Source organism: Cricetulus griseus (genome assembly GCF_003668045.3).
Source record: "Cricetulus griseus strain 17A/GY chromosome 1 unlocalized genomic scaffold, alternate assembly CriGri-PICRH-1.0 chr1_0, whole genome shotgun sequence".
Lineage (NCBI taxonomy): Eukaryota > Metazoa > Chordata > Mammalia > Rodentia > Cricetidae > Cricetulus > Cricetulus griseus.
In genome coordinates this window covers 80,492,598-80,513,003 of record NW_023276806.1, presented here as the reverse complement: position 1 = coordinate 80,513,003, position 20,406 = coordinate 80,492,598, and the positions used below count along the sequence as shown (strand labels likewise).

General features: G+C 33.3%; 1 protein-coding gene across 1 annotated transcript in view; it reads right to left on the bottom strand.

Moving 5' to 3' along the window:
- Nucleotides 1-20,406, bottom strand: part of Si (sucrase-isomaltase) — an 83,445-nt gene that overhangs the window by 52,751 nt on the left and 10,288 nt on the right. The window contains exons 7-15 of the mRNA XM_027391630.2: nt 16,272-16,371; nt 14,859-14,971; nt 13,995-14,120; nt 12,234-12,365; nt 12,026-12,145; nt 9,925-10,038; nt 5,415-5,499; nt 3,821-3,938; nt 2,429-2,600 (exon numbers count right to left, since the gene is read on the bottom strand). Coding sequence (XP_027247431.1) covers nt 2,429-2,600; nt 3,821-3,938; nt 5,415-5,499; nt 9,925-10,038; nt 12,026-12,145; nt 12,234-12,365; nt 13,995-14,120; nt 14,859-14,971; nt 16,272-16,371 — 1,080 coding nt within the window. The remainder of the gene's footprint in view (nt 1-2,428; nt 2,601-3,820; nt 3,939-5,414; nt 5,500-9,924; nt 10,039-12,025; nt 12,146-12,233; nt 12,366-13,994; nt 14,121-14,858; nt 14,972-16,271; nt 16,372-20,406) is intronic.

Sequence of the window (20,406 nt, the reverse complement as noted above, 5' to 3'; positions counted from 1 at the left end):
ATGCACCAACTAATGGGCATTGCTTAAGGTCTACTTGCTTTATTGCATTCCTGCGAATCCTCTAAACTGACTTACTCTCCGTGTTTAATTCTTCTTTTTATCTATCCACATTAATTTTATTCTCTGCCTCCCATCTCCCACCTTTTTTCACCTCCCCACCCTAATGTTCCTATTGTTAATTTTCAGAACACTTCTTGATGGCCAGGCTTAATTATTATCACTGGTTTACATGAAATATGTCTCAACAATGTTTAGCTTTAACCTATTTGGTTTCTGTCTAGGTTAAGATCTTTTGAAATGTTTGACTATTGTTAGTCACACATATTGCAAAGCTTTCTGTAGATTCCCAAACATTTTCTTGTTTTCTACAGATTTATAGTAGACATTGCAAATTCAATACTAATCATTTGAGATTATATAAACCAAAATTACCATTTCTAGGTAGGTTAGTCGCTTTCTACTTTTAATATTAAGATTTTTTGATTAGCAAAATGTTTAATTTTATTTGAATTCAATTAATTGTCTTCTGTGATTTTTTCCATTATATTCTGTTGGAGCATTATTTCATTAGCATGTCATAAATTGTACTCTTACATTTTCTTCTAAAGTGATTAAACTTTACTTTAATCATGTTTTTATCTACTTGATATTGACATTTTACAGAATATGTGAGAAATAGCAATATGTTATTTTGTATTTTCAAATGTATACTTAATCATCTATGTGAATATTTGATACCTTCTATATCTACAGTGATTTGGATCATTTAGAAGTTATATATATATATATATATATATATATATATATATATATGAGCCTGTGACATTTTTTTTAAATAGTAAGCCTACTTGAAAACCCACAGACCATATTCAATGTGTTAATTACTATTTCTTTATCTGACAGAGCAGAATAATGTGTGTTGAATTTGGATTTCAATTTGGGAACAGTTTCTGTTTCTAGTATAGTAGTTATTTGCAAATGTGGTATAACTCTTCGATTTATTTAGTAATCCTTTACAGTTTCTGACTTTATAGATATTAACAGGAGAATGGAGAGGACAGAAACGAAGGTAGGTATTGGAATATACATGGCATGCTCAGATGAGGAAGGAGGCCCACAGATTGACTGAGCCAATATCGAAGCACAGATGGAGAATGACCCATGAAACCCCACCCCTTGTTAAGGAGCTACTGATAGTAGATGGCTTTTGAGGGTGAGTTAGATTTCTTCAGAGATGTTACCCCTGAGAGTGTCTTTGTTCTTCTGCAGATTGTTCTACACTGATGTAAATGCTGGCTGCATTAAGCAGCCTAGGTGTGATTTAAAAATAGAAACAAAAGTTGGAGGTGATAGAGGAGGAAGCAGAGGGAATGGGAATGGAATGGAGAGTAGACTTGATGAAAACATGTTATAGGCTGATATGAAATCTACATATGATTAAAAAGGAGACTGGGGTCAAGAAAGATGAGCTGGAACAGAGAGGAATGAATAGGAATAAAATAAAGTGACACATATGAAAAGTTAATAAAATGATTCAAAAATAAATGCCCTTTGTTAATACCAGTGTTTATTGTTTAAAGAAGATTTTCTGCTGAAAATCTGTTTTTATTAGCACATGCTTTAAAGTGTTTATTCAAATTATCAGATAATCACTTTTGTACATTTATTTCACTTTGCTTCACTGAAATAACCTTTCTTTCATTACTATACATTTTAAGTTAATTTCTTTTCTTTTCCTATATTTAAATTCATGCACTAATTAAAATTTTAATAACTGTGTCTTTGACTTTTATTTTCATATGCATACATTTATTTGTTTTGTTTCATTTATTATTGTTTTTCAAGAAAAATATCTTGCTATATATCCAGTTATTCTTGGTCCTTAATACTCACAAGTCTACTCTTACCTTGTCTAAAGTTTCCCTAATGCAATGTTTACAGGCATGCCCAGCATGCTCTCCTGCTTGTGTTTTTGATTTAGTCTTTAAGACTATAAGTTTTCCTGATAGTTGAAAACATGCAAACTTTGATGAAGAAATATCAAATTACTAACATTCAGTAATGAATTAATTTTCCTTCCTTATCTGAAAGTCACCTTGAATTTGGTTGAATTTACTTGTTTACGTTATGACAATGTTCCCTTCCAAATTCAATATTGTGTGTGTAAGTTACTTTGTTTCATTGGGTTTTGGGTGTTCAGTTTATTTGTGTATATTAAAGGAAACTGAACAACAATTAGACATATGCTTCAAGTATTTTGTGATGACTTTATATAATATCGACTGTCTGAATTTTACGCTAAATTTTTGTTAGATTTATTGTCAAACATTTCGTAATCCATACTTAGAATTTACTATATTTTTATCTACCTTAAAATTTTTGAACACTGGCCTGTCCTTATCTTTTGACTAGTACTAAATGGTCTTACCAAAGGCATGCCAAACAGCCCGAACTCCAGCATTCCCGTGATAGACCATTCCATCTGCTCCCACGAGGCAGTGTTATCTCCCAGCCAATGAGCAGCATGCTTCCCAGAGCCGGCAAATGTTGACCGAGTGAGGATGAAACTTCTCTTGTTAGGAAAAACTTTCTCCACAGCTCTAAAAATACAATCAAGTTAAAACATAAATATTACTGCTAAATAAAATTGAATTCATTAACTTAAAAATGTTACTCTCAAATGTATATTTGATCTCAGACACAAGACATAATATTTTGAAAATATCGTGAAATTTTAATGTCAGTTTGCATTTAGATACCAAAATGCAGCTCATTTGAATACATTCTGATCAAACACATGAGAAGGATATCTTTGAAAAAGACACTTTTCTGCCAAAGGAAAATCATCAGAAGCAAAAAAGAAAACTAAAATTACTTCAAAAAATGAAGCCAACCGGAGTTGGTTTGTAATAATATGATATCCTCACATGCCTTTTCCATATTATAAGCTATATTATATTGAACCATAAGATATTGCCGGTTTTTCTGCAATAAAATAAGTACTTAAAAATGTAATGTTTCATACTGCATCCAAGTTTTATTGGTTTAATTTTGAGGGTTATTAATTAAAATAAACTATAACATCTCCCTACTCCATTTTCTCTCTCCAGGCTGTGCCAGTAAGGCTCCCTCAAAATCATCCTTTGTCCTCCGCTCTAAGTTAATAACTTATTTTTCTTTTATTATTATTCTTACATGTAGGTGTGCACAAAGAGAAGTATCAACCTTATGATGAAAATATACAAAAGTTTTGTAACATTGTACTATTTGCCACCAGCAAAGCATTAACACGTGTGCATTTACTTGCAGAGACCAAGAGCTGAGTGTGATAAGTTACTGCTCTGAAGAAACTTAGAGATCACTAGCTAAGGAACAGAAAGTCAAGGAGTGCTGGTTGTCTGCTTCTGTTTTGTGACGTGTTACTTATTCTATTATACTCTAATACTTAGAAACTGGGTGAATGGAAACACATATTTTTGGAGAATAAAGAGCAGTTACTGTATCATCATTTTCTTACATCTAATGAGAACTTCAAGATTGATAAAAAAAAATCTTCATTATTGTTTTCCATAGAAAGCAAACAGAAGAAATTCTTAATGGATAAATTTTATGAATTAAGCAAATCTTTGTTCAATGCACTTGTCATGTGATTCTTGATAATATACTAATATTGATAACATCTATATTAGTAAAAGAGAACGATATTTGAATTTCACCTTGAAAACACTTGCAACTTTCTATCTAAATTGTTCAACTTCCAGAAGCACATATCTAAATAAAAATAATTAATTTTTTAGTTTCTGCATGAAATTTCACATACTTCTCTGTGGCTATGGCCATGCTGTATCCATACAGGCTGTGGACATCATACTGCTTCCCCCAGTACTGTACAGCATCCATGCAAAGGGTTTTGGAATACAGAAGTTTGTCAAGAATACCTTAAAGAAAATAATGTAACAGTCTTGTGATATACTTTATGATAAAATTTGTGTCTGTTTTTCTAATATGTTCCCCCATTCCTAAACAAACAAACAAACAAACAAATCACAGAAGACTACATATAGTTAAGCAATATCCAGTTAGGTTCGTGCATTTCATTCCTGTGGAAACTGGAAAATGATTTTAGCTACAGTAAGTGTAAATACTTTACCCACTAACTACATTACACTTCATGTAATTTAACTAAACAATATTCTATGGGTTTAATAATAAATAAATTGATGGAAAAGAGTCATTGATGAGTGAATTGCATTTTATACACTTATATTGTAGAGCATTTCCCCAAATACTAATTTTAATCTTTTATAGGACACAAGTTGATTTAAATGAGATTTTGGTTAGGAGCTGGGGAGATGACTCCATAAGCAAAGTGCTCACCACACAAGCCTGAGAACCTGAATTTGAGTCTCAAGCACTCATATGCAAGGTACACATGCTTGTGAGTTGTCCTCTTAGCACTGGGAGGTAGATACAGGTGTATCTGCAGAACATTCAAACTCTCCCCCCTTTCCTATTTCTTTCTTTCTTTCTTTCTTTCTTTCTTTCTTTCTTTCTTTTTTCTTTTTCTTTCTTTCTTCCTTCCTTCCTTCCTTTCCTTCTTTCTCTCTTCTCCTCTTCTCTTCTCTCTCTCTCTCTCTCTCTCTCTCTCTCTCTCTCTCTCTCTCTCTCTCTCTTCTAGTCAATCAGTGACCTCTAGCTTTAGTGAAAAAATCTTGTCTAAAAATGAATTTTGAGGAACTTTGGCTTAACTATTAAAAAATTTTACTCTGAAAACTCAGCTAGGAAATTTAGATCCCAGCACCCACATAAGAAGTTGGATATATTGTGTGTCTATAATTCAGTGGGGTGGAACAACAGCCATTAGGTTATGCTGGGAAAATGTGAGTCCCAATTGCGAGGAGAAACCCTACCTCAGTTGAACAGACAGAAGGAGATAGGAGGGTAGAACAATCCTCGTTTCTGTGCATCTGCACAGGCATATATGCTCATGAACACGTATGCATACAATTATGTAGACATAATAAATAAATAAATACAATTTGCAAAATAAGATTGAGAATGATAGATGAAGAATTTAGTATCTTATTTTCTACGTGTTAATGTGAAAACATACAAACATGTATATACACATATAACATAGAAAATATCAATAAAAATAAGGTTTAAAGAACAGAGAAGGCCCTCATAATCTCTTATGTAAACATGAAAACATGTATACATACATATAATACATAAACAAGTAAGTATTAAATCAATGTAACCACAATTACTATATTGAAAAAAGGAAAGAAAAACTAGTGATTTTAGGATTAAAAATTATAAGAGTTTGTGATTTAGAAATATATTTTAGAATTTATTAGTTAACAAAACTTTTGTCTCAAGTACGGGTAATTAGGTAAGCAAATGGAATTTACCAGGAGTGAAAGGGGGGTAATTCATTTCATTGACGCTGCACCCTTTCAGAGAACCTTGAATAAAGCTGGAAACTTCATTCATGTCCTGAATGCATAGAAAAGGGAAAATAGCAGCAGTTAAAACTTATGAACAACAGATTTCTTATGCTATTGAAAATGACATCCTTGAAATTGTTTGTTTTAGACTTATAGACGTAAAAATGGGGTGCATATGCTACAATGGGTACCTTAGACTGGAGTGAATGTTTTTAAATGTTGCAATACCTCTCACTTTACAGAATTAGAAATCTACACAAAGCACGTCTGTACATTCAATGAACATCTTTCAGATAGTATTGTCTGTGTTCACACTCTGATGCGCAGGTATCTAGTTTTCATCATGCACTCAGCCCTCTGCTGGAACCAACTTTCACTTACACCACAGCTTCTAAGCATTGTAACAACTTGAAAGTTTTCAAGGAACCTTAAGTTTGGTTAATTTTATTCTAAGAACATGTTAAACAAATTTATTTTTGAAAAAGTGTTGAGAAATCATTTTATAGTACATGTATTGCTATTCTTGGTTGTCAATTGGGTTACATCTGCAATTAACTCAAACTCCTGCAGCTCAATACACCTGAGAAGATTTTTCTTAATTAAGCCATTTGAAGTGATCCACCTTAAATCTGGGCCATAGATTCTTGTGGCAGCTTAGATGAGAAACATGGAAGAAGGAAGTGCTTGCTTTTTGCCTGCTTGCCCTTGCTCTTTCTCCACCTGTATTGGAGCCTGCTTTTTCAGGATTTTGACATGTATAGAAGACCAGCTGAGTCATCCAGTTTTTGTGGACAGAACAACTGATGGATTCTCAGACTTTCCATTTGGAGATAGCCATTGTTGCATTAGCTGGACCATAGCCTGGAAGGCATTCTGATGAATGTCATATATCACATAGCTAATATATGTTAGGTTATTCGTGTGGAAAAAGATGAAGTGAGCTTAAGTTGGGCCAAATGATTATATACATATATTTCTAAATATATATAAACAGACATATATATATATATATATATATATATATATATATATATATATATATATTTCTAGCTGTTCTGTTCCCCTAGAGAACAATGACTAATAAAGGATATTAATACATTGATCTCGAAAATGTCTTATTACCTATTAATAGTACAATATAACCATGAACATGGAGGCTTGCACTAAAAGAACGATGCATAAATATATGTATAATTTTATATCATATCACTCAGGTGAAATATATTCAACCCTTCTTCCTTTCATGCTAATTACTTGAAGCATGCCTATGAATTTTCCCCACAGTTTCTGGAAAAAATCTGCTGCTCTCAAAGAAAACTCTGTTCTTGAGTTTTCTAGTCTAATCTTTGGTTTAATCTTTTAAGCACCAAATTGGTTTTCATCTTCATAGTTTCACCTTTCATTTTCTCCTTTATTTTTGTTTTGCTTTGTTTTGTGTCAGCTCTCTACCGTATTCTTTAAACAATTTATTCCTGTTCTGATCATTAAGTCTATTTTTTCCACTACTTTGTAAATTGCCATGAACACATAGCTAAAACTTCTGAAGTCTACCACTGTAGGGTCCCTACAAGAATAATAAACACAACATTTGCAAAGGCATAATGATGAAACATCAGTATTACAGTTATAATTTGCTCTTGTTTTTAACCTTCCCTACATACTGGCTTCTTTTGACCCCAGAGTACCAAAGACAATTACTTATGTCTTTTCTATATGAAATGAAATGAGACACTCAGAGTTTTGAGAAAATATGTTCTTCAACATACCACAAAAGGTACTTGATACCTTATACAAAATGTGTTCTAAATAACTATGGATGAGAAAATATGCCAGTATCCCAATGTCTAAAAAACAAAAAGCTATCTTGATGTTTGGCAATTGTCTAGAATATTATATTTATTTCTGTCTATCTCTATGAAGTGAAATTAAGTAATAATATTTTTTTCTCAGACTAAAGTGTAGATGAAACTAATTTTCCATGACTCTAGCAGTTAAATTAATGAATAAATGACCTAAATAAACATAGCTTACATATGGAGTTGGTGAAATAATTTAATTTTATGCAAAATATACTTAAGGAGGGAGTAGTAAAATAGCTACCAATTATTTTTATGTAAGATATATTTGAGTATGTCATCTCAATAAGGGATATAATTTCTTTTCAAACATTGTAAAATGAATTAGTATATTTCTTCACTGAATCATTCTTCTTTTGATGCATTAAACTACAATATAACATAACTGCAAAAATATGCTTGTAAGTAGAGAAATCCCTGTGAATTTGAAAGTATTTGGTAGCAGCATTGGTTTCAAATCACGGCTTCAGTGCTAACCATTTTAGCAGGCTCCTCTTTGTCAGATATTAGGAGACTGATATTTTCAAGAAGGATTAGGAAAAGGGAGTCCATTTATATGATATCCTATGTATAAAAATCCTTTTGGCTACAATTAGTTCACAGAATTTCTCAAAATAGTTTTAATTTTAATTTTTTACTATAAAACCCTTAATATGAAATCACAAATCGGTGAATTTATAAAAAGTTTTGAACTTGAGATAAAAATACAACTCATAAGGTAAATCATAAAAATCTTTTCAGTGAAAATTCACTCTATTGGGAAAAAAATTTAAAAAGCACTAAAGAAAAAACTTAGCAGTAGGATTTGCTGATTTAAGAATTGGAGCAAAAGCGACCACTGCTCAGAAGTAGTAAGTGCTCATTTATTGATATCTATAGAGCGCTGAGTAAATACTGTTTGTGATGTCTGATTTGAGATTTTAACCCCACCTTTGGAGATGTTGTTGACTTCAGTTTTTATTAATTAAAGTGTGTATGGGTTAGTGAGGTAGAAAAGATAAACTGCTGTTCTCACATATGATTACAACTTGTTTCCATTTTTCAGTCCAGTTATTCATGATTCAGCAAATTCAATATTATCACTTATAATACAACCAAGCCTTTTCACTGTAGTATCATGTAATTGTTTTCTAAGGAACTCTTGAATGGGAGAAGAAAATTACTGACTTGGAGGTTAGTATAAAAAACTGAAGCTAAAACACATCATTCATATCTTATTATCCCTCTTACTAAGTTCTTTTATTTGTTTGTTTGTTCATTTAATTTTTAGTTTTTCAAGGCAGGGTTTCTCTGTAGCTTTGGAGCCTGTCCTGGAACCCTCTCTGAAGACCAGACTGGCATTGAACTAAGAGGCCTGCCTGTCTCTGCCTCCCAAGTACTGGGATAAAAGGTGTGCACCACTACCACCTGGCTTAAGTACAAACGGTGTGACCTCATAAAATGAGAGTATCCATCCTCTATACCCTCATACTACTGATGTCTGCACAGGAATCCTGCCATCATAAGCATGACTTCCCCTGTTTGTCCTCCTCAAAACACCTAACACATGGGAAATGCAAATAAGTATGTCTTAAAGAAATTGCTTCCTGATTAGATAGATTAATAACTAACTTACTATACATAGAGTGAGCTCACAAAGAAGGAAACAGACTGAAACAACCAAGAAAAACTCCTACAATATCTATTATTCTGTAGAGCTGCTACACTTTTCCCAAAACCTCTGTTTTCTGTGGGCATGCTAAGGTTTATAAGAAGTTTATCTAAACTTAGGGTTTAGAATCTTGAGGTATTTTGTCTCTCCAGTGGTATTATATTCACCATAAAGTCGTTTGCCTTATCACATTATCTTATGTGACTGTCCTATAGGTGGCAAATTGTTATTAAGTATAATTATAAAAAATATCCCATGAATTTCCAAACATTATGGTTTTCCTTAGTGACTTCATAAATAACTTGGTAATTAAATTTTAATTTATTTTGAAATAAACTACAAGCCATTGTCAGTTTTAGCTTGTTCTGAAACATCAGTTACTAGAAAGAAAGCCTCCTAAGGAGGACACTACTGGTTCACAGTGCTGCAGTTGTCTCCTGAAGATTTTCATACATGCTTTGCAATTATGCTATTTTAGGCCTATCCTCAACTTACCACCTTCTCAGAAAAATGATAGGTTATAAGGGTACAACTCCTTATGTAAAAATTAACATTATTCTGCAAAGTCTACTAGTGGGGGAAAAAGCCTAGTTTTTATTTTTTGTCCCTTTCTTCCACATATATGGTGTTTTTGTATCAAGAAGTGATAGAAAATATTTATATTTTATTTAGAATGCATTCCCCTTTTTTGTTTCTTTTGGGGTTTTTTCCAGACAGGGTTTCTCTGTGTAGCTTTGGAGCCTATCCTGGCACTCACTCTGGAGACCTGGCACTCACTCACAGAGATCCGCATGCCTCTGCCTTCTGAGTGCTGGGATTAAAGGCATGCACCACCAATGCCCAGCTAGAATGCATTCTATAGATATAGATTGTGTGTGTGTGTGTGTGTGTGTGTGTGTGTGTGTGTGTGTGTGTGTTTATAGACAAATTGTTTTATGGGTCAATTAATTAAACAATAGCTACTTACAATCCAAAGTCCATCATATTGCACTTGCTGGTGGAAAAGACTGCATTCATTTGCCCACCATTCACTGGTTTTTGGATTAGTAAAATCAGGGTAAACTGTTAATCCTGGCCATACCTAGACGAATAGACAATTCATATGTACACATGAATAAAAGGATAATTTAAAAATAATTGGTATTCAAAAACATGTACTTAAAAATTTCTCAGTATTAAATTTCTAATATTATAATTTAGTAGGTATGTATGACTCATATGCAAACTATATTCAAAATTATCTTGACATTATGTTAAACTCCTTTAAGGAAAATGTTTAAAATAAGTATAAAGAAGAATCATTAAGTATTGAAAAGAAAGAAAATGAAAGAAAAGAAAAGGGATTAGATGCCATATGGAGGGGAAGTATTTGTATCTTAATTTCCTTGTAGTTTATATTAGCAAACTACAAGAATATTAATTAAAAGCATGTTACTACATTTCCAAACACATCTACTTCCAAGAGCTTCAAGAGAAGAAACTTTCACAATAAACACTAGTTATTTTCTGTGTTCTAAATATTTTTGTAATTGTTAAACACTATTCACTAGAAATTTGGGAGACATACTTTTGTCATCATTTTAAATATAAGGTAGGTAAATTAAATCCATTTTGCAGGTGAGGCAAGTGACACACAGGCATATCAAGTGGAATTTTCAAGCCTATACTCCTCAGAGCTGGTCAGCAGGAATTTAAACTCAAGGTGTAAAAGACCTGACCCTATGATATCAAAGATAAGGTATACTTTATTGCCTCTTGACTATGTATTCCATTTTTTAAACTATACTTCATTATTTGTTCATCCAATAACAGCATTAAGAAAAAAGTATTAATTTTAATTAACTAGGACATGTTAATATGTTAATATGCTTTTAAAAGTATATTATATATACATATAAACACAATTGTTTGCCAGTTTGCCCAGGATCGCAGTGACAACTGGTAACAAAACATAATCTGTGTAATATTAATGAGTAGTAATGGGGAGTGGTGTATGTGGATATGGAGGAGACTATAATCATGGAAAGAAATTTTGTCCTGAAAATATGTTTATTTACTGCAGTAAGGTTAGGAAGGATATTTGTCATTATCAATGATAATCTAATAAATATACATTTAAAAGTTGTTATTTCCTTTTACAGTTTCATTTAGTTTTATTAAACCATATCAGGGGATTGTCAACTACAGGTGCCTAGTCAATATTTGATTTTGACATGACTCATGAGCATGATTCTAAAAGAATATTTATTCTGCCCAGAAATACACATCACAGGTTGGACAGGTGGCTCAATCAGTAAAGTGTTTGTCATATAGGCATGAGATTCACATTCAGATTCCCAGAACAGTAGCACATATCTGAAATCCAAGAACTCTTAATATGAGATAGGGTAAGAAAAGAGTCCTTGGAAACTCCTGGAACAAGCCAGTGAAGCAATCATGGGCCCTGTCTCAAACAGGGTGGAAAGCAAGAACTGACACCCAAAGTTGTTCTCTGATCTTTACATACATGCCATGGCACATAGGTGCCTGCAATCACGTACATGTACATATAGATTTACTGACAGATAGATACATACAAATGTAATTACACATATCTAAATCTAGTCAGGTCTTGAATTCTTTCATAATTGGCTCAATGATCTTTGAAATTTTAATCCAATTTTCAATATTTTAGTTTTCTTCCTTGAAACAATTTCAATAACTACACAGTGTATTGAGGTTTAAATGTGAATCAAAAATCTCAGTGCCTAGTATATAGCTACTCAGTTTGTATTTGCAAATATTTTATATTAAATTATCTAGGCAAACATTTCAGAACTTTTATAAGAACTTAGTGTATCAGATTTATTGGTGTTGATTTTGATTATTGACTTTAATGACCTGCTGTCTACTTTTCTATAACTAAATCCCTTTAAGGACTAATGATGTGTCTATGCTGACTAAATCATTCTTGCAAAATTATAATTCATATCCAAAGAGGAAAATATCACACACAAACACACCATTTACACAATGTTTGCAAAATAGGAAAGCAGAGCCACATGAATTTATTGGATGTGAGAACTTACCTCTCCAATAAGTGGTGTAGTTCCATCTGACTCACTCACCCAAACATTTTGTTCATTACCCCTCACATACGTTCCATAGTCTGCTCCGTTAGCCCGCTTATTTATAGATATCGCTGGGTCCTGATAATAAAATAAGACTCTGTAGGCACTATGTGAAAGTACAAATGTATAATAATAGAAAAGCTTCTACTATACAATTTGTCTTTACCAGGATGATAACATATTTTTGTCCATGGTTGTGTAAATCCTGAGCAAATTCAGGAAGCCCTTTGAAAGCAACTTCATCATAAGTGAAGTCCTTTTTGTCTTCCATGTAGTCAATATCGGTGACTTGGGCATCCTGAAAATTAGCAAACTGCATTTCAGTGAGAGTAGAGAGGTTTTTTGTAGCATAAACCTTTAAGCATAAGCATTTGCTTGTTAGAGAGAGTAACCAGCATAACAATGAACCTAGTCATGGGAGAGCAGGCTAATGTAATTTAAGCTCAATATTTGGAAGGTGAAGTAGGAGGTCCTCAAAATCCAGGCCAGCCTGAGTTACAGAGTGAGATATAATTTCAAGAAAAAACAAAAGAAATAATAAATTAATTTATAATTCATATTATTTCCATAAAAGAAATAATATCGCTTATAAAACTATTTACTTTTTTCATTAAGTTGGTTATTTTCTTTCCTCTTTTTAGTACTGGTTAGGAAATCTAGAATCTAATGAATATTCTACTACTGAACCACTCTTCTGGCTATAGATTATCTCATTTTTATGTGTAAAAGCCTTAAACTGGTGTTAATTGAAATTTTTCATTAGTGAGTTCTATCAATTATATATATATATATATATATATATATATATATATATATATATATAATTTAAAAAAATTTTAAAAACAGCATGTTATTTTTTCACATTTAAACATATATACCTAACTGTATATAATTGCTAACTGCTTTCCTCATACCCACAGATAAGTATAGCTTTAACTCCTAATCACAGAAACTTCTTTTAGGAGCCAGTGGAGACAATTACAGTATACAACTGTTGAAAATGCCTAGAACAGCTGATCTTGATGTCTCCAACCCAGACTGATACATCTACAGTACAATCCTACAGACTCAGGAATATTGCAGAAGAATGGTCAGGAGGATTATAAGAGTCAGAGTTCCAGGACATCTGCCATGAGATAGTGACTAAATGTGACAGGAAGTGGCACCATGAAATCTTAACAATATGGTCACCTAAACTTGAGCTACTCAATGATGTTGCCAGTTGGTGTATCAGCATGAATGGTAGAAATCTCACAAAGTCCCAAACTTAAATGAAGATTCCTAGGAAATAATGACTTCTGAGAGCGGGGGAATCAATTTTCTGCAGGGACAATCCCTGGAATAGGTTATTTAACCATAAATGCCCCCCTTAAATACATACAGACAACAGAAAATGTTCTCAGGAGGATGGACTTACATTCACATTTATGTGTACATAATAGTAATTAAATATGAAGTTATGAATTTGGGAAGGAATGATGAGAACACAGAAGGAATTTGAGGATGGAGGAGTGTCCACATGATTACATATAGCATTCATTTATGAATTTTCAAAAATTAAATTAAAAATTAACAGCAAATTTTTTTTGTTTTAATACAACTCCTGGTAAAGTTTTCAAAATTATGTATTTTTAAGCAATCAAAAGAGGCCATCAATTGAACAAAGCAAGGAGGTGTAAAATACAAGGCCTGGAGGGAGGAAAGGAAAGTGAGAAATGATGTAAATATATTATAAACTCAAAAACAGAAAAAAGTAAATGAATTGAAATAACCTGTAAACACAATATATGGATATAGAATACATTTACCATCAAATCAGTTTTATAACTATACTCTAACATACTTTATCCTGACACCATGAGTCATTTCCTATTATGTTATAATGCTTGCCCTCCATTCCCCAATCCCTAGCAAACTTCCTCCTTACATATGGGATGCGGGCTTCCCGGTTTCTTCTTACTACTTCTTTGACTGCATCTAATGACTTGTAATTCCAGCGACTCAGTTGAAAGCCAAGACTCCAATATGCTGGCATTGCTGGTCGTCCAATGAGCTTGAGGTGAATGGACAGTAAGTTAGTTTCAACAAAGAGCAATGTCTTTAGAATTACTAGTATTAATGTGCTTTTTATTCTACTATTCCTCTAATACTTACAGAACAACATGCTATAAATACAAAATCCCATTAAAATTCTATTTTTTTTTCTTGCAAAATCTCCCAGAAATTTATTATAAAACATTGCTTTGTTCTGCCCACATCCTTTGTGTATTTTGAGTTAAAGAAACACTCAGGAAAAAAAAAAAAAACATTTGCAAAGATCTATTTGTCTATCATATAAAACTAGTGACAAGAATTAGAGTATCATAATAAAAAAGAAAGTATAACACAATGGAATTCTTTTTGTCATAACTCATTTCCTATTTTGATCAAAATTGTCAATGACATACACTTTCATTAAATATTTCTATTCTGCAAAATTATATGCTTTCTTTTGCTTTATTCTATCAAAAATAATCATGACTAAATAAAATTTTAATATGTAATAAGTCAAATAAATATGACTTTTAAGCTTAGCTAACTCATTATAAAATTAATCTAAATAAAATTATATATTTAGATATATACAGATTGCATTATGCAGGGAAGAAATAAAATTTATCAACTCATGTCTTTAAATTTTGATACAAGTATGCGCATGTAAGAAGTCTTATATATGTAACAATAAATTTTTAAACAACTTATAAAGCAAATTATTGTAGGAGATAATTGACAAGTTCAGTCTGAAACAAACCTCTTGGTATTGTTGAACTACTTCTCCTGGTGTGTCTCCAAGAAATATATAAAAGTCTAGTATGCCACCAATAACTCTGTAAGTAACTATTGGAGTTGGCTGGATGAAAACCTCTACAAAATAGAAATAGGAAAAAAAATACATAATGTGAGAAATGTCCGTATTGATAAAAACAATTGTTGACACGCATTTAAGAGTATCTTGTTAATGATATCAGTACACATAACATTCATTCTTTTAAGAAGGAAGCTATTGAAAACAGTAATAACTTTAGAGAAAGAAAATTATTCTTCTTGTAAGGCTGTGATAGTACAGCCAAGACTTCCCTTTCCAGAGTTGGCAAGGTTCCTCTGGAAATTGAAGAGGAGGGCATAGAGGGACAGACTCTTAACAAGAACAAATGTCTTGCTAAAACTGTATCTCAATTAGTTATTGCAATTTAAGATTAGTTGAAAGATCACATCACCATACATTAGTTTCTTAAAAAAAAAATCCTAAAAGTTCTTAACCTTGTCCAAGTAATCGGCTAGATAATTATGGAAAACACTTCTCTTGATGAACAATTGTAACTTTTCAACAGCATTAAATCACTTATTAAGATATTCTGTTTACTCCATTCAGAAAACAAAACAGCTAGGAAACCTGCATGGGATCAAACTAGACCCTGTGACTGTGGGTGACAGATGTGACTTGATCTGGTGGGGGGGGGGGCTGGCAATGGCACCAGGACCTATCCTGGGTGCATCAACTGACTTATCAGAGCCCATTCCATATGTTAGGACACATTGCTCAGCCTTGATACAGGGGGAGAGGCTTAGTCCTGCCTCAACTTGATATGCCAAACTTTGTTGATTCCTCAAGGAAAGCCTTTCATTCTCTGAGGAGTGGATGGGGGAGGGGCAGGGGATAGGTGAGAGGAGGCAGAGGGGAGGGAAGGGAACTGGGGTTGGTGTGCAAAATGAAAACTTTTTAAATGAAACAATAACATTTATTTAAAAATAAAGAAAAAAAAGACTCTACATAACTTGAAATGAACTTACTCCTTCTATGACCAAAAGACCTTTCTGCTTGTTGTTTTTTTTGCTTGTGGTTTTACTTTTTGTTGTTGTTCTCCTGAAAGTAGTATTTTAACTATCTTGACAGTGAAGCTGAGGGGAGCCCCTATTTGTGTGAATACATTTCAGCATTATTATGATGGGAAAGAGATTGCCTATATGTCAAAACACAACATATACTTTCCCAAATAGAAACAGTCACAGTGAAAATCTAATTTTAAAATCTTCCAATACAATTTCACATATTGCAATTATTTGCAAAATTGTTTATTTTAAAGTCATATAACTATGATGGCAATAGTACTTGAACATGTGAAGATAAATTTCATGTAAACATTATCAAATAAATCATGTTTACCCATTGCATTGCTGTTCATGAGAAAAACTCCATATGACTTCCCAGAGTTATCTTCAATGCCCATGAAGAATGTCTGATGCCCATAGAGATTATGATTATTCTGAAATATGAAGTTCAAATTTTAGATATTGAACTGAATCCAAAGTTAAGACAAAATGTGCTAAAATGGACATTATACATTCATTTACTTTTGCAATTTACCCTTCTACAGCTCTGTATTAATTTTTCTCAAAATATATCACATAATATATATAAAGATTATGGTATAAAATAATATAATATACTTCAGTTAATAATTTTATGTTAGCAAAAGGAAACATTAACATATATTAATAGATTGCTTGATTTTCTTTGTTTTATTATAATTAAATTTATTTGAATAAGCCATGCTGATATTATGGCACACCCATCAAGAACCATTTTTTTCATAAGGTACACATAAAGATGTCTATCTTAGATTCTTCAGTGTATTTGTCAAGAAGAAAAAGTGAGATAAGACAGACAAGTCCTAAAAGCAATGACAAATGGAAAGTTAAATCTTTCTAATTGGTTTTATACAGAAGCTAAAGGAACACCTGTATAGAAAGCATGAAGAAACTTCCAGTCTGGTGTTTATTTCAGAGCACAATGCTGTCAGCACTAAAATAGATGCTAGAATTCATCAGTAGGTTTATTCCAAGTGAAGTTCCTTAAAACAACTATCCATTTACTCATTTTGGAAAAATAGTGTTAGCACTTGTGTACAAAAGTAATAAAGATACACCCATTTTCTTGATGGAAATCAGTCTACCACAAGATCCAGCAATTCCATTCTCAGGCATATACCCAAAAGAAAATGTGGTACCTTTACAAAATGAAGTACTACTTAGTGGGGGAAAAAAACAATAGAATCTTGAAATTTGCAGGAAAAATGTATGGAACAAGAAGAAACCATGCTGAGTGAGGTAACACAGTCACAAAAAGACAAACATGGTATGGACTCACTCATATATGGATTTTAGACATAGAGCAAAGGATTACCAGCCTACAATCCACACATCCAGAGAAGCTAGGAAACAAGGAGGACCCTAAGAAAGACATACCTGGTCCCCAGGAAAAGGGGAAAGGGACAAGATCTCCTGAGCAAAATGGGAGCATGGAGGATGGGAGACGGAGCTAAGAGAAAGAGAAGAGGAGAAAAGGAGGGGAGTGGAGGACATGAGGGAGCAGGAAGTTTGTTTAGAGGGAAGAATAGGGGAGAGAAAGATAAGAAATACTGTAATAGAGGGAGACATTATGGTTTAAAGAGAAATCTGGCACTAGGAAAATGTCCAGAGATCTACAACGATGACCCCAACTAACAATCTAAGCAATAGTGGAGAGGCTACCCTAAATTCCCTTCCCTGTTAACGAGATTTATAACTATCTTATATGACATCCTAGAGCCTTCATCCAGTAGCTGATGGGAACAGAAGCAGACACCAACAGCTAAACACTAAACTGAATCCTGTTGCAGAGAGGGAGGAATGATGAGCAAAGGGGTCAAGACCAGGCTGGAGAAACCCACAGAAACAACTGACATGAAAAAAGGGGAGCTCATGGGCCCCAGACTGATAGCTGGTAAACCAGCATGGGACTGTTCCAGAGTCCCTGAATGTGGGTGTCAGTGAGGAGGTCTCAGCAATCATTGGGGACTCTGGTAGTAGGTCAGAATTTATCCCTAGTATATGCATGAAGTTTGGGAGCCCATTCCACATAGAGTGATACTCTCTCAGCCTAGACACACAGGGGAGGGCCAAGGCCCTGCTCCAAATGGTATGACAGACTTTGAAGATTCCCCCATGGAAGGCCTCAACTTCCCTGGGAAAGCTGAAAGGGGATAGGATATGGGGTTAGTGGTGGACAGGAGAGAAGGGGAAAGAGAGGGAAGTAGGATTGGCATGTAAAACAAGCTTGTTCCTAATTTAAATTAAAAAATAGAAAAAAGTAAAGTGGCAGTCAAATAAAAAAAATAAAGATAACTAGGTAATAAGTAAAAATAACTTTAGTTGTTGATCTTTTAGCCTTGCATGCTCCACATTAATGCAAGAAAAAAAATCCATGTAGAAAAAAAGGCATTGTTAAGAGGCACTAGAAAGTTCTAGAAGCTTAATTCTTTGTGGGAAAGTCTGGGAGAAGTTCTTGAATTATGGTACATCTTATAACCTAATGTGTGAATTACAAATAATCTGAAGTTGTTGTATTTACAAAGAAATCAACTCCTTTGAAAAAACTTGATGTTTAGGGTGATTGTGTGGTATAAATAAGGAGGTAGTTGATAAAACTACAATGAATACTGAATAAATGGAGGTGACACTTCATCCTACGGAGAGCCTGGTATTTGGGACTGTTCCAGCTTATTGTCTTTAACTACAATAGGATTAAAAATAGAATAATAAAATACAAAACTGTAATAAAAAGCAAACAGTCACTATCTGGAGATACATATTCAAGTATTGACAAAAACCACTCAGTAAAGATATATTTCTATCACTTTTTATTAAGATAAGCTAGATCTACATATCTTTTCTACATGGAATTCATATAAATAACCCAAAATTGCTTAAATTTCTTAATTTTAGAAATTAAAAATGCTTAAATTAGTGGAGAAAAATTAAGAGTTCATGTGCAGAGAAGAACATGTTGGTCATGTCTCTAATAGCAAAGTGGTGGCACCATAGATAATATAAAATTAAAATCTTCATGGAAAAGAAGCTATGAGCAAAACAGAAATAATCTTAGGAATTAGAGAAAATATTTGACACTCAGTGTTACAGACTGAGTGGTTAATAACTAGACTCTGTAAGGAACTGCAAGACACCCAAAGAAAGTATCCAATAATCAACTGAAATAGTCAATGGAATAGGTAACTCTGAGAAGAGAAAACAGGAAAGATCAATAAAGATTTTAAAATATATTCAATATTTCCTTATCCATTAGGAAAATGCAAACTAAAACAGCACTTAGATTCCATTTTCATCCAAATGAAACTAGTTATCATCAAGAAAACAACTGAGAGCTGGAGAGTTGGCACAGTGGTTAAGAGTACATGGAACTCTTTCAGAGGACCTGAGTTCTATTTCTCGCACCCACAAGAAAGCTCCGAACCATCATTAACTCCAGTTCCAGGGGATCCAAGACCTCCCCTGACCTCTGCAGGTCAGAGGCATGCACATGGTACATACACATAGGTGCAGACAAAATGCACACACATATAAAAATAATACAAATAATTTGCGGGGAGGGCAGTTTTTGAGGTAGGGCTTTTCTATAGCTGTGGAGCCTATCCTGGTCCTCGAACTGTAGATGAGGCTTGCCTCGAACTCATAGATATCCTCCCGCCTCTGCCTACTGAGTGTTTGGGTTAAAGGCATGTGCCACCATCACCTGGTAATATGTTTTAAATTAACAACAACAAAAAAAAAACCTGCTGAAAACCTAGATGAGGATTCTTGTGTAAATAAGAACCCTTATTCACTAATGTTGGGAATGTAAACTGGAAATCTGTATGGGAGTGCCTTAAAATTTTTAAAATAAAATTACTATATTACTGATTACTGATTACCATTTTATTTACATAGAGTCAAAAGGCTCCATATCCGGCAACGGAGATGTCTTATCTAGGTTTACAGCTACTCTATTCACATTAGAAAGGGAATGGACCAGTATAGATGCCCATCAACTAATGAATGAATGACCAAGATGTGTTAAATGTACACATCCACATTTTATTTGGTTTAAAGAAATGAAGTTTAGAAGAAAATGAATGGAGCTGGAAAATATCATAATGAGCTAAGCAATCTGTACTCAGAAAGGCAAATGCCACATGTTCATATATTTCTTCTTAGATATAAGTACTGGCTTTAAATCCTGATCCTCTCATTTTTCTTTTTCCCTCTGTCCTATTTTGCATCATGTAAACAGAAGGTGAATGTTATGAAAAATAGATGTTGAGAAGGGGAAGGGTAACAGACAACATGAGACAGAAAAAGTAGAAAGGTTACTAGGTGTAGGGGGTACAAGTATGGAAGCAGGAAGATGAGAAGTTTCCAAAGAGGTGGGGGAGAATCAATAAAAACAAATTATGTTTGAAAATTCTATAGTAAAGTTGATATTT